Here is a 15,597-nt window from a genome sequence, read left to right on the forward strand (position 1 = left end):
CACCCTCTATCCATCCTTTCTCCACCCTCTCTCCACCCCCTCTCCATCCACCCTCTCTCCATCCTCTCTCCCCCCCTCTCTATCCTTTCTGCACCCCCTATCCACCCTCTCAGCTCGCCCACCCCCCCTCTCTCCATCCTCTCTCCATCCTCTCCCACCCCCTCTCCACCCCCTCTCCATCCTCTCTCCATCCTCTCTCCATCCTCTCTCCATCCTCTCTCCATCCTTTCTCCACCCTCTCTCCATCCTCTCTCCACCCTCTCTCCATCCTCTCTCCATCCCCTCTCCACCCCCTCTCCATCCTCTCTCCATCCCCTCTCCATCCTCTCTCCATCCTCTCTCCATCCTCTCTCCACCCTCTCAAAGCAGCAATACGGTAGACAGTTCATTTAATTTGAACTACAGTTTGACAATTTGTCTTCCTCCTCCCCCCTCTCCCTCCTTTCCTCCCTCCTCCCCCTCTGCCTACTCTCTTCCCCTCACTTCTCCACTCTCCAGTCCAGGAGGCTTGTAACCTGGTCCCCATGGACCCTAACGGTCTGTCTGACCCCTACGTGAAGCTCAAACTCATCCCCGACCCCAAGAGTGACACCAAGCAGAAGACCAAGACCATCAAGTGTAACCTGAACCCCACCTGGAATGAGACCTTCACATTGTGAGATATCTCTACTCTTTATAATATCTTTGTTATACAGACCATCATATTTAGAGATATATTTCATGTTTATAATATCTTTGTTATACAGACCATCACATTTAGAGATATATTTCATGTTTATAATATCTTTGTTATACAGACCATCATATTTAGAGATATATTTCATGTTTATAATATCTTTGTTATACAGACCATCACATTTAGAGATATATTTCATGTTTATAATATCTTTTTTATACAGACCATCACATTCAGAGATATATTTCATGTTTATAATATCTTTGTTATACAGACCATCACATTTAGAGATATATTTCATGTTTATAATATCTTTGGTTTATAAAAATCACATGGTGCGACATCTCCTATGTTTATAATATCTTTGTTGTAGAACCCTTAGAGTTGGGAGAGCTCTAGACTTGACATTATCTTTGTTTTGAAGGAGATCCAGGCAACACTGATTAACATACAGTAGGAAAGGAAAGATTGTGTTGCGCTTTGTTTCTCTTCCTCCTCCCTTCTGTAGTGCTCTGATGGAGTCTGACAAGATCTCTAATCTGTCTGGTGTCTAGTCTCTGTTGGTCATCAATAGTTAGTTGGTTGTAGTTGGTCATCAATAGTTAGTTGGTTATAGTTGATCTGTACCACATCATCAATAGTTAGTTGGTGTGCGGAAGCCTTTGGGATAGACCTTTAACATTTACAATATCTGTGAACGATACTTTACACTCTGTCAAGATAAAGACATCAAGATAAAGTGTTGCATCTGGGGAAGTATTGATTCTCTCTCTATACTCTCTCTAGTCCTCTGAAGGACTCTGATAAGGACCGGCGTCTGTCGGTGGAGATCTGGGACTGGGATCTGACCAGCAGGAACGACTTCATGGGAGCGCTCTCATTCGGCATCTCAGAGCTCCAGAAACAAGGAGTGGACGGATGGTAAGATGGAGGGAGGGAGGGAGAGGAGGGAGAGGAGGATGGTGAGATGGAGGGAGGGAGGGAGGGAGGAGAGGAGGATGGTGAGAGGGAGGGAGGGAGGGAGAGGAGGGAGAGGAGGATGGTGAGATGGAGGGAGGGAGGGAGGGAGGGAGGAAGGAAGGGAGAGAGAGGAAGGGAGGGAGAGGATGGGAGGGAGAGGATGGGAGAGGAGGATGGTGAGATGGAGGGAGGGAGGGAGGAGAGGAGGATGGTGAGATGGAGGGAGGGAGGGAGGGAGGAGAGGAGGATGGTGAGAGGGAGGGAGGGAGGGAGGGAGAGAGGGAGGGAGAGGAGGGAGGGAGAGGATGGGAGAGGAGGATGGTGAGATGGAGGGAGGGGAGGGAGGGAGGGAGGATGGGAGAGGAGGATGGGAGAGGAGGATGGGAGAGGAGGATGGTGAGATGGAGGGAGGGGAGGGAGGGAGGGAGGGAGAGGAGGATGGGAGAGGAGGATGGAGAGATGGAGGGAGGGAGGGAGAGGAGGATGAGGGAGAGGAGGATGGAGGGAGATGGAGGGAGGGAGGGAGAGGAGGATGGAGGGAGGTAGAGTGAGGGAGGGAGGGAGGGAGGGAGGGAGGGAGGGAGGGAGAGGAGGATGGAGGGAGGTAGAGTGAGGGGCATCTACAAACTCCAGAAACAAGGAGTGGGCGGATGGTGAGATGGGAGGGAGAGGAGGATGGAGGGAGGGAGAGGAGGATGGTGAGATGGGAGGGAGAGGAGGATGGTGAGATGGGAGGGAGAGGAGGATGGTGAGATGGGAGGGAGAGGAGGATGGTGAGATGGAGGGAGGGAGGAGAAGGGCGGGGGGCAGTTTCCCAGAGGAACGCAGACCTGTGTTGATCTACAGGGCTCTATTTTAACATACTAACACAACAGGTAATCTGATGTGGTAATGCTATGGGTTCAGGGGGGCAGAAATAGTTTTTGCTATTTTCACTGTTACAAAATGATCGGCCCTCTTGCTGGCATTTGCGTGAAAGGGCTGGGTTTTGATGAATAAGCAAGCTGTGGGTGTGGTGAGATTTGGCCCTTCACCGACCAATCAGAACGTGGTCCATGGTGAATTATGGAGTTGCTTCAAGCTGTGTATTTGTGTTATTTTATGTTTTTGCCTTGAAATCAACTCCAGAAATGAAATGACAAAATAACGTAGACCTTTTCTTTGCTAAATACATCGACTTGAACCCATCTGCAGTCCACCTTGTTCTAAGTAATTCCATGACTTCAATAACGTTCACACTGATATAGGGGTTAGGTGTACTGTACATGACATTATGGCTGAGCAGGGACATGCCATTATAGGGGTTAGGTGAACTGTACATGACATTATGGCTGAGCAGGGACATGCTTGATAAGACCTAACAAGAGAACGATTTAAAATCGAATCACATGAAAAAAATATTTAAAAAATTGTTTTAAATTAGGCTATGTCACACTTACCAGCACCATCATTTCTCCCCTTGGCCATATACTATTAAAACAGAACAGACTATGGACCATCTATCAGATCAGAGAATGTCCCCTCCCCCGTTACACTGCTTCCCAATAGGAAGGGAGAGAATTTCCCCTCCCCCGTTACACTGCTCCCCAATAGGAAGGGAGAGAATGTCCCCTCCCCCGTTACACTGCTCCCCAATAGGAAGGGAGAGAATGTCCCCTCCCCCTTTACACTGCTCCCCAATAGGAAGGGAGAGAATGTCCTCTCCCCCGTTACACTGCTCCCCAATAGGAAGGGAGAGAATGTCCCCTCCCCCGTTACACTGCTCCCCAATAGGAAGGGAGAGAATGTCCCCTCCCCCGTTCCACTGCTCCCCAATAGGAAGGGAGAGAATGTCCCCTCCCCCGTTACACTGCTCCCCAATAGGAAGGGAGAGAATGTCCCCTCCCCCGTTACACTGCTCCCCAATAGGAAGGGAGAGAATGTCCCCTCCCCCGTTCCACTGCTCCCCAATAGGAAGGGAGAGAATTTCCCCTCCCCCGTTACACTGCTCCCCAATAGGAAGGGAGAGAATGTCCCCTCCCCCGTTCCACTGCTCCCCAATAGGAAGGGAGAGAATGTCCCCTCCCCCGTTACACTGCTCCCCAATAGGAAGGGAGAGAATGTCCCCTCCCTCATTCCACTGCTCCCCAATAGGAAGGGAGAGAATGTCCCCTCCCCCGTTACACTGCTCCCCAATAGGAAGGGAGAGAATTTCCCCTCCCCCGTTACACTGCTCCCCAATAGGAAGGGAGAGAATGTCCCCTCCCCCGTTCCACTGCTCCCCAATAGGAAGGGAGAGAATGTCCCCTCCCCCGTTACACTGCTCCCCAATAGGAAGGGAGAGAATTTCCCCTCCCCCGTTACACTGCTCCCCAATAGGAAGGGAGAGAATGTCCCCTCCCCCGTTACACTGCTCCCCAATAGGAAGGGAGAGAATGTCCCCTCCCCCGTTCCACTGCTCCCCAATAGGAAGGGAGAGAATGCCCCTCCCCCGTTCCACTGCTCCCCAATAGGAAGGGAGAGAATGTCCCCTCCCCCGTTACACTGCTCCCCAATAGGAAGGGAGAGAATGTCCCCTCCCCGTTACACTGCTCTCCAATAGGAAGGGAGAGAATGTCCCCTCCCCCGTTACACTGCTCCCCAATAGGAAGGGAGAGAATGTCCCCTCCCCCGTTACACTGCTCCCCAATAGGAAGGGAGAGAATGTCACCTCCCCCGTTACACTGCTCCCCAATAGGAAGGGAGAGAATGTCCCCTCCCCCGTTACACTGCTCCCCAATAGGGAGGGAGAGAATGTCCCCTCCCCCTTTACACTGCTCCCCAATAGGAAGAGAGAATGTCCCCTCCCCCATTACGCTGCTCCCCAATAGGAAGGGAGAGAATGTCCCCTCCCCCGTTACACTGCTCCCCAATAGGAAGGGAGAGAATGTCCCCTCCCCCGTTACACTGCTCCCCAATAGGAAGGGAGAGAATGTCCCCTCCCCCGTTACACCCCATTAGGCCTGTGTTTTATGAACCTAATCAGAGCCATCTATCAGATCAGATCTCATTCACATCTCTAGAAGTTGCATTGAATGTGCTACATGGAAGTTGTCACAATAAAACCAGGAAGGTGAATCATTCTAAGCAGATTGATTGTAAAAAATAAAATAAAAAAAACAAGTAATCAGTAAAAAAAAAAAAGTAAAACAACAATAAATAAATGTAAAATAAATGACATGATAAAATCTTCAGGATTAACAAGACATTGCTGTTGAAGGTCCCCAAAGCACACACACATCTCTGGGTCGCTCGTCTTTTCAGTTCGCTGCAGCCGGCGACTGGAACGAGCTGCAACACTGAAACCGGACAGTTTAATCTCTTCATTCAAAGACTCAATAATGGACCCTCTCACTGACAGTAGTGGCTTCGTGTGAAGTATTGTTGTCTCTTGCCCTTCGTGCTTGTTGTCTATAATAATGTTTGTACCATGTTGTGTTGCTACCATGTTGTTGTCATGTTGTGTTTCTACCATGTTGTCATGTTGTGTTGCTACCATGTTGTTGTCATGTTGTGTTGCAACCAGGTTGTTGTCATGTTGTGTTGCTACCATGTTGTTGTAATGTTGTGTTGCTACCATGTTGTCATGTTGTGTTGCTACCATGTTGTCATGTTGTGCTGCTGTCATGTTGTTGTCATGTTGTGTTGCTACCATGTTGTTGTCATGTTGTGTTGCTACCATGTTGTTGTCATGTTGTGTTGCTACCATGTTGTTGTCATGTTGTGTTGCTACCATGTTGTTGTCATGTGTTGTGTTGCTACCATGTTGTTGTCATGTGTTGTGTTGCTACCATGTTGTGTTGTCATGTTGTTGCCATGTTGTGTTGATACCATGTTGTGGTCATGTTGTTGCCATGTTGTGTTGCTACCATGTTGTCATGTTGTGCTGCTGTCATGTTGTTGTCATGTTGTGTTGCTACCATGTTGTTGTCATGTTGTGTTGCTACCATGTTGTGTTGCTACCATGTTGTCATGTTGTGTTGCTACCATGTTGTCATGTTGTGCTGCTGTCATGTTGTTGTCATGTTGTGTTGCTACCATGTTGTTGTCATGTTGTGTTGCTACCATGTTGTTGTCATGTTGTGTTGCTACCATGTTGTTGTCATGTTGTGCTGTTACCATGTTGTTGTCATGTTGTGTTGCTACCATGTTGTTGTCATGTTGTGTTGCTACCATGTTGTTGTCATGTTGTGTTGCTACCATGTTGTTGTCATGTTGTGCTGCTACCATGTTGTTGTCATGTGTTGTGTTGCTACCATGTTGTTGTCATGTTGTGTTGCTACCATGTTGTTGTCATGTTGTTGCCATGTTGTGTTGCTACCATGTTGTTGTCATGTTGTGTTGCTACCATGTTGTTGTCATGTTGTGCTGCTACCATGTTGTTGTCATGTGTTGTGTTGCTACCATGTTGTTGTCATGTTGTGTTGCTACCATGTTGTTGTCATGTTGTTGCCATGTTGTGTTGCTACCATGTTGTGTTGCTACCATGTTGTTGCCATGTTGTGTTGCTACCATGTTGTTGTTGTGTTGCTACCATGTTGTTGCCATGTTGGGTTGCTACCATGTTGTGTTGCTACCATGTTGTGTTTCTACCATGTTGTTGCCATGTTGTGTTGCTACCATGTTGTTTTTGTGTTGCTACCATGTTGTGTTGCTACCATGTTGTGTTGCTACCATGTTGTGTTGCTACCATGTTGTTGCCATGTTGTGTTGCTACCATGTTGTTGCCATGTTGTGTTGCTACCATGTTGTCATGTTGTGTTGCTACCATGTTGTCATGTTGTGCTGCTGTCATGTTGTTGTCATGTTGTGTTGCTACCATGTTGTTGTCATGTTGTGTTGCTACCATGTTGTTGTCATGTTGTGTTGCTACCATGTTGTTGTCATGTTGTGTTGCTACCATGTTGTTGTCATGTGTTGTGTTGCTACCATGTTGTTGTCATGTGTTGTGTTGCTACCATGTTGTTGTCATGTTGTTGCCATGTTGTGTTGCTACCATGTTGTGTTGCTACCATGTTGTCATGTTGTGTTGCTACCATGTTGTCATGTTGTGCTGCTGTCATGTTGTTGTCATGTTGTGTTGCTACCATGTTGTTGCCATGTTGTGTTGCTACCATGTTGTGTTGCTACCATGTTGTCATGTTGTGTTGCTACCATGTTGTCATGTTGTGCTGCTGTCATGTTGTTGTCATGTTGTGTTGCTACCATGTTGTTGTCATGTTGTGTTGCTACCATGTTGTTGTCATGTTGTGTTGCTACCATGTTGTTGTCATGTTGTGCTGTTACCATGTTGTTGTCATGTTGTGTTGCTACCATGTTGTTGTCATGTTGTGTTGCTACCATGTTGTTGTCATGTTGTGTTGCTACCATGTTGTTGTCATGTTGTGCTGCTACCATGTTGTTGTCATGTGTTGTGTTGCTACCATGTTGTTGTCATGTTGTGTTGCTACCATGTTGTTGTCATGTTGTTGCCATGTTGTGTTGCTACCATGTTGTTGTCATGTTGTGTTGCTACCATGTTGTTGTCATGTTGTGCTGCTACCATGTTGTTGTCATGTGTTGTGTTGCTACCATGTTGTTGTCATGTTGTGTTGCTACCATGTTGTTGTCATGTTGTTGCCATGTTGTGTTGCTACCATGTTGTGTTGCTACCATGTTGTTGCCATGTTGTGTTGCTACCATGTTGTTGTTGTGTTGCTACCATGTTGTTGCCATGTTGTGTTGCTACCATGTTGTGTTGCTACCATGTTGTGTTTCTACCATGTTGTTGCCATGTTGTGTTGCTACCATGTTGTTTTTGTGTTGCTACCATGTTGTGTTGCTACCATGTTGTGTTGCTACCATGTTGTGTTGCTACCATGTTGTTGCCATGTTGTGTTGCTACCATGTTGTTGTCATGTTGTTGCCACCATGTTGTGTTGCTACCATGTTGTTGCCATGTTGTGTTGCTACCATGTTGTTGTTGTGTTGCTACCATGTTGTTGCCATGTTGTGTTGCTACCATGTTGTGTTGCTACCATGTTGTGTTGCTACCATGTTGTTGCCATGTTGTGTTGCTACCATGTTGTGTTGCTACCATGTTGTTGCCATGTTGTGTTGCTACCATGTTGTGTTGCTACCATGTTGTGTTGCTACCATGTTGTGTTGCTACCATGTTGTTGCCATGTTGTGTTGCTGCCATGTTGTGTTGCTACCATGTTGTGTTGCTACCATGTTGTTGTCATGTTGTGTTGCTACCATGTTGTTGTCATGTGTTGCTGCCATGCTATGTTGTTGTCTTAGGTCTCTCTTTGTGTAGTGTTGTGTTGTCTCTCTTGTCATGATGTGTGTTTTGTCTATATTTATATATATATATTTGTATTAATTTTTAATCCCCCGTCCCTGCAGGAGGCCTTTTGGTAGACCGTCATTGTAAATAAGAATTTGTTCTTAACTGACTTGGCTAGTTAAATAAAGATAATTTTTAAAAAGCCTTCGTTATGGTCGGCCTAAGGGTGGGCTTCAGAACATATGAAACGGAAAACATTTTTTTACAGGTTACAGATCACTTCTAAATACCAGAATCACCGATATTCACAGAGGGTCTCATCTCTCGTTTCATGACGGGCACGTAGCCTCCATCGTGGAGGGGGTTTTACACACCTCCCATAAACAGGACCTACATGGCTAAAGTAATGTGGGTCTGTCTACGGTGTGGGTCTGTCTACGGTGTGGGTCTGTCTACGGTGTGGGTCTGCCTACGGTGTGGGTCTGACTACGGTGTGGGTCTGTCTACGGTGTGGGTCTGTCTACGGTGTGGGTCTGCCTACGGTGTGGGTCTGCCTACGGTGTGGGTCTGTCTACGGTGTGGGTCTGCCTACGGTGTGGGTCTGCCTACGGTGTGGGTCTGCCTACGGTGTGGGTCGGTCTACGGTGTGGGTCTGACTACGGCGTGGGTCTGTCTACGGTGTGGGTCTGTCTACGGTGTGGGTCTGTCTACGGTGTGGGTCTGCCTACGGTGTGGGTCTGCCTACGGTGTGGGTCTGCCTACGGTGTGGGTCGGTCTACGGTGTGGGTCTGACTACGGCGTGGGTCTGTCTACGGTGTGGGTCTGTCTACGGTGTGGGTCTGTCTACGGTGTGGGTCTGTCTACGGTGTGGGTCTGTCTACGGTGTGGGTCTGCCTACGGTGTGGGTCTGTCTACGGTGTGGGTCTGTCTACGGTGTGGGTCTGTCTACGGTGTGGGTCTGCCTACGGTGTGGGTCTGACTACGGTGTGGGTCTGTCTACGGTGTGGGTCTGCCTACGGTGTGGGTCTGTCTACGGTGTGGGTCTGCCTACGGTGTGGGTCTGCCTACGGTGTGGGTCTGCCCACGGTGTGGGTCTGCCCACGGTGTGGGTCTGACTACAGTGTGGGTCTGACTACAGTGTGGGTCTGCCTACAGTGTGGAGATACAAAGGGAACGTGAGCTCACCGTTTCACTCCTCTCTAACTCGATGTTTTAATAAAGCTTTGGTGATTTAAGATTTATTTCCAAGCGGTCTCAGGAGCCAAACCCTTTATCGACAGTCTTGACTACTTCGCGATTGCATTCGGCAGACAACAACAACAAAAAAGCCTTAATTGTTTTTTTTATTGTTTTTTTAAATGAAATACCACGAAATGGGAGGGGGGAAAAGCCCTTAGTTATTGTTTCTAAATAGGAAGTATACAGGCACCAAAAGCCCATTAGGCTACTCTTGTTCCGTGTTCATATGAGCAGTATGCATCACAGCTGTATAGGCTGAGTTTCCTCCGTCAGAGTTCCTTCCAGAACCAACAGCGTTACCGCTAAAAACCAGCTTTTGGCTGGTCTTAAATATCCCCATCAGCGCAGCCTGAAATGACCACTTTGGATCATGTTTTTAACGACACGCTTAAAATATTTCCACCCCTCCCCATTTGAGCGGCTGATATAAAACAGGTCAATTTGCCAGACCCGGCGTTAGGGCTGGGAAAGGCCAGTGCGCCCTGTTTTTACCAAACGAAATGTCAAAGTAACGTGAATTTGAAACTAGTGCCACTTTAACGCCAGCAGAACACAGAGTCAATGGTATTAATCTGTCGTGTTAATCTGTAGTGTTAATCTGTCGTGTTAATCTGCCGTGTTAATCTGCCGTGTTAATCTGTCGTGTTAATCTGTCGTGTTAATCTGCCGTGTTAATCTGTCGTGTTAATCTGTCGTGTTAATCTGCAGTGTTAATCTGTCGTGTTAATACTGTCGTGTTAATCTGTATATTCTACAGGTTTAAACTGTTGTCCCAGGAGGAGGGAGAGTACTTTAATGTTCCTGTCCAACCAGACGGAGAAGAAGGCAACGAGGAACTACGACAAAAGTTTGAGGTGAGAGAAACCAATGACATCACTGGCGGGAAGTGAGCGTGTCAACCAGAGGGAGGGTTCTAGTATTATATCCTGCAGTCCAAACACGTTGTTTTTACCCGCTCAGCCCTGGTGCTATACACTTTCCCTCGGGGGAATCCCCATCGAAACCGGATGCAGTTTGATTTCCATCTTAAGTGGAGGTCCAATTCACTAACGTTACCCCATCGGCTATTGATTTAAGCTAGTTCCAACCTCTATATGTATGTAACAGTCCCCTGATCCAACCTCTATGTAACAGTCCCCTGTTCCAACCTCTATGTAACAGTCCCCTGTTCCAACCTCTATGTAACAGTCCCCTGTTCCAACCCCTATGTGTATGTAACAGTCCCCTGTTCCAACCTCTATGTAACAGTCCCCTGTTCCAACCTCTATGTAACAGTCCCCTGATCCAACCTCTGTATGTATGTAACAGCCCCCTGATCCAACCTCTTTATGTATGTAACAGTCCCCTGATCCAACCTCTGTATGTATGTAACAGTCCCCTGTTCCAACCTCTATATGTATGTAACAGTCCCCTGTTCCAACCTCTGTATGTATGTAACAGTCCCCTGTTCCAACCTCTGTATGTATGTAACAGTCCCCTGATCCAACCTCTTTATGTATGTAACAGTCCCCTGATCCAACCTCTATGTATGTAACAGTCCCCTGTTCCAACCTCTTTATGTATGTAACAGTCCCCTGATCCAACATCTTTATCTATGTAACAGTCCCCTGATCCAACCTCTGTATGTATGTAACAGTCCCCTGTTCCAACCTCTATATGTATGTAACAGTCCCCTGATCCAACCTCTGTATGTATGTAACAGTCCCCTGTTCCAACCTCTATATGTATGTAACAGTCCCCTGATCCAACCTCTTTATGTATGTAACAGTCCCCTGTTCCAACCTCTATGTATGTAACAGTCCCCTGATCCAACCTCTATATGTATGTAACAGTCCCCTGTTCCAACCCCTATGTGTATGTAACAGTCCCCTGTTCCAACCTCTATGTAACAGTCCCCTGTTCCAACCTCTATGTATGTAACAGTCCCCTGATCCAACCTCTGTATGTATGTAACAGTCCCCTGATCCAACCTCTGTATGTATGTAACAGTCCCCTGATCCAACCTCTGTATGTATGTAACAGTCCCCTGTTCCAACCCCTATGTGTATGTAACAGTCCCCTGTTCCAACCTCTATGTAACAGTCCCCTGTTCCAACCTCTATGTAACAGTCCCCTGTTCCAACCTCTATATGTATGTAACAGTCCCCTGATCCAACCTCTATGTATGTAACAGTCCCCTGTTCCAACCTCTTTATGTATGTAACAGTCCCCTGATCCAACCTCTTTATGTATGTAACAGTCCCCTGATCCAACCTCTGTATGTATGTAACAGTCCCCTGATCCAACCTCTGTATGTATGTAACAGTCCCCTGATCCAACCTCTGTATGTATGTAACAGTCCCCTGATCCAACCTCTGTATGTATGTAACAGTCCCCTGATCCAACCTCTTTATGTATGTAACAGTCCCCTGATCCAACCTCTGTATGTATGTAACAGTCCCCTGTTCCAACCTCTATATGTATGTAACAGTCCCCTGTTCCAACCTCTGTATGTATGTAACAGTCCCCTGTTCCAACCTCTGTATGTATGTAACAGTCCCCTGATCCAACCTCTTTATGTATGTAACAGTCCCCTGATCCAACCTCTATGCATGTAACAGTCCCCTGTTCCAACCTCTTTATGTATGTAACAGTCCCCTGATCCAACATCTTTATCTATGTAACAGTCCCCTGATCCAACCTCTGTATGTATGTAACAGTCCCCTGATCCAACCTCTTTATGTATGTAACAGTCCCCTGTTCCAACCTCTATATGTATGTAACAGTCCCCTGATCCAACCTCTGTATGTATGTAACAGTCCCCTGTTCCAACCTCTATATGTATGTAACAGTCCCCTGATCCAACCTCTTTATGTATGTAACAGTCCCCTGTTCCAACCTCTATGTATGTAACAGTCCCCTGATCCAACCTCTATATGTATGTAACAGTCCCCTGTTCCAACCCCTATGTGTATGTAACAGTCCCCTGTTCCAACCTCTATGTAACAGTCCCCTGTTCCAACCTCTATGTAACAGTCCCCTGTTCCAACCTCTATGTAACAGTCCCCTGTTCCAACCTCTATATGTATGTAACAGTCCCCTGTTCCAACCTCTGTATGTATGTAACAGTCCCCTGATCCAACCTCTTTATGTATGTAACAGTCCCCTGATCCAACCTCTATGTATGTAACAGTCCCCTGATCCAACCTCTGTATGTATGTAACAGTCCCCTGATCCAACCTCTGTATGTATGTAACAGTCCCCTGATCCAACCTCTGTATGTATGTAACAGTCCCCTGTTCCAACCCCTATGTGTATGTAACAGTCCCCTGTTCCAACCTCTATGTAACAGTCCCCTGTTCCAACCTCTATGTAACAGTCCCCTGTTCCAACCTCTATATGTATGTAACAGTCCCCTGATCCAACCTCTATGTATGTAACAGTCCCCTGTTCCAACCTCTTTATGTATGTAACAGTCCCCTGATCCAACCTCTTTATGTATGTAACAGTCCCCTGATCCAACCTCTGTATGTATGTAACAGTCCCCTGATCCAACCTCTGTATGTATGTAACAGTCCCCTGATCCAACCTCTGTATGTATGTAACAGTCCCCTGATCCAACCTCTTTATGTATGTAACAGTCCCCTGATCCAACCTCTTTATGTATGTAACAGTCCCCTGATCCAACCTCTTTATGCATGTAACAGTCCCCTGATCCAACCTCTATGTAACAGTCCCCTGTTCCAACATTTATGTAACAGTCCCCTGTTCCAACATTTATGTAACAGTCCCCTGTAAACAACTGTAACTCTGATCGTAAGTTGTCTCTCCCCGTCAGAGGGCTAAGATCGGTCCTGGTAAGAACACAGATGGCTCCTCCTCTAACTCCACCTCTAAGTACGATAGCAACGGTAACCAGGACCGCGTCAAACTGACAGACTTCAACTTCATTATGGTGTTGGGCAAGGGCAGCTTCGGGAAGGTACGTGGTGGAGAGACTGTATGTGGGGGATGGAGAGACTGTATTTGGGGGACGGAGAGACTGTATTTGGGGGACGGAGAGACTGTATTTGGGGGACGGAGAGACTGTATTTGGGGGACGGAGAGACTGTATGTGGGGGACATAGGGGGCTGGTTGGAGAGACTATATGTGGGGGATGGAGAGACTGGTTGGAGAGACTATGTGGGGGACGGAGAGACTGGTTGGAGAGACTGTATGTGGGGGACGGAGAGACTGTATGTGGGGGACGGAGAGACTGTGTATGTGGGGACGGAGAGACTGTATGTAGGGGACGGAGAGACTGTGTATGTGGGGACGGAGAGACTGTATCTGGGGGACGGAGAGACTGTATCTGGGGGACGGAGAGACTGTGTATTTGGGGGACGGAGAGACTGTGTGTTACTCTGTTAAAGATCCTGTTAAATATCCCCTCGTCTCCAGGTGATGTTAGCAGAGAGTAAAGATCCTGTTAAATATCCCCTCGTCTCCAGGTGATGTTAGCAGAGAGTAAAGATCCTGTTAAATATCCCCTCGTCTCCAGGTGATGTTAGCAGAGCGTAAAGATCCTGTTAAATATCCCCTCGTCTCCAGGTGATGTTAGCAGAGCGTAAAGATCCTGTTAAATATCCCCTCGTCTCCAGGTGATGTTAGCAGAGCGTAAAGGAGCAGACCGTAAAGATCCTGTTAAATATCCCCTCGTCTCCAGGTGATGTTAGCAGAGCGTAAAGATCCTGTTAAATATCCCCTCGTCTCCAGGTGATGTTAGCAGAGCGTAAAGGTCCTGTTAAATATCCCCTCGTCTCCAGGTGATGTTAGCAGAGCGTAAAGATCCTGTTAAATATCCCCTCGTCTCCAGGTGATGTTAGCAGAGCGTAAAGATCCTGTTAAATATCCCCTCGTCTCCAGGTGATGTTAGCAGACCGTAAAGATCCTGTTAAATATCCCCTCGTCTCCAGGTGATGTTAGCAGAGCGTAAAGGTCCTGTTAAATATCCCCTCGTCTCCAGGTGATGTTAGCAGAGCGTAAAGATCCTGTTAAATATCCCCTCGTCTCCAGGTGATGTTAGCAGAGAGTAAAGATCCTGTTAAATATCCCCTCGTCTCCAGGTGATGTTAGCAGACCATAAAGATCCTGTTAAATATCCCCTCGTCTCCAGGTGATGTTAGCAGACTGTAAAGGTCCTGTTAAATATCCCCTCGTCTCCAGGTGATGTTAGCAGACCGTAAAGGTCCTGTTAAATATCCCCTCGTCTCCAGGTGATGTTAGCAGAGAGTAAAGATCCTGTTAAATATCCCCTCGTCTCCAGGTGATGTTAGCAGACCGTAAAGGTCCTGTTAAATATCCCCTCGTCTCCAGGTGATGTTAGCAGAGAGTAAAGGTCCTGTTAAATATCCCCTCGTCTCCAGGTGATGTTAGCAGAGAGTAAAGATCCTGTTAAATATCCCCTCGTCTCCAGGTGATGTTAGCAGACCATAAAGATCCTGTTAAATATCCCCTCGTCTCCAGGTGATGTTAGCAGAGCGTAAAGGTCCTGTTAAATATCCCCTCGTCTCCAGGTGATGTTAGCAGAGCGTAAAGATCCTGTTAAATATCCCCTCGTCTCCAGGTGATGTTAGCAGAGCGTAAAGGTCCTGTTAAATATCCCCTCGTCTCCAGGTGATGTTAGCAGAGAGTAAAGATCCTGTTAAATATCCCCTCGTCTCCAGGTGATGTTAGCAGAGCGTAAAGGAGCAGACGAGCTGTACGCCGTAAAGATCCTGAAGAAGGATGTTGTGATTCAGGATGATGATGTGGAGTGTACCATGGTGGAGAAGAGAGTCCTGGCCCTGTCTGGGAAACCTCCCTTCCTCACACAGCTCCACTCCTGCTTCCAGACCATGGTAAACACACACACACACACACACACACACACACACACACACACACACACACACACACACACACACACACACACACACACACACACACACACACACACACACACACACACACACACACACACACACACACACACCATTCTCAAGAGCAGATGTACTGCTTTTATCAGTGTTTTCTGAGGTGGAATTCTGGGAATACCTGGGGAATACTGAACAGTCTCTCTCTCTCTCTCTCTCTCTCTCTCTCTCTCTCTCTCTCTCTCTCTCTCTCTCTCTCTCTCTCTTTCTAAACCCTTGCTGTCTCTCTCTCTACCTCTCTCCTCCCTCTCTTTGTCTTCTCTTGAGAGCCAGGTCTGTCTATGGCGGCCTCTTTCAATAGCAAGGCTATGCTCACTGAGTCTGTACATAATCAAGGATTTTCTTAATTTTGGGTCAGTCACAGTGGTCAGGTATTCTGCCACTGTGTACTCTCTGTTTAGGGCCAAATAACATTCCAGTTTGCTCTGTTTTTTGGGTTGATTATTTCTAGTGTGTCAAATAGTTATATTTTTGCTTTCTCGTGATTTGGTTGAGTCTAATT

General features: G+C 47.1%; 1 protein-coding gene across 2 annotated transcripts in view; it reads left to right on the forward strand.

The window, feature by feature from the left end:
* Window positions 1-353: 353 nt before the first annotated feature.
* Window positions 354-15,597, forward strand: part of LOC120042471 (protein kinase C beta type) — a 40,047-nt gene continuing 24,803 nt past the window's right edge. For both annotated transcript variants that reach the window (XR_005476113.1, XM_038987302.1), the window contains exons 1-5: window positions 354-655; window positions 1,463-1,597; window positions 9,919-10,015; window positions 12,979-13,122; window positions 14,847-15,020. Coding sequence is in view for 1 of the 2 variants with exons in the window: in XM_038987302.1 (XP_038843230.1) it covers window positions 525-655; window positions 1,463-1,597; window positions 9,919-10,015; window positions 12,979-13,122; window positions 14,847-15,020 (681 nt within the window). In the remaining variant the exon portion in view is untranslated. The remainder of the gene's footprint in view (window positions 656-1,462; window positions 1,598-9,918; window positions 10,016-12,978; window positions 13,123-14,846; window positions 15,021-15,597) is intronic.

Source organism: Salvelinus namaycush, unplaced genomic scaffold (genome assembly GCF_016432855.1).
Source record: "Salvelinus namaycush isolate Seneca unplaced genomic scaffold, SaNama_1.0 Scaffold696, whole genome shotgun sequence".
Taxonomy (NCBI): Eukaryota; Metazoa; Chordata; class Actinopteri; order Salmoniformes; family Salmonidae; genus Salvelinus; species Salvelinus namaycush.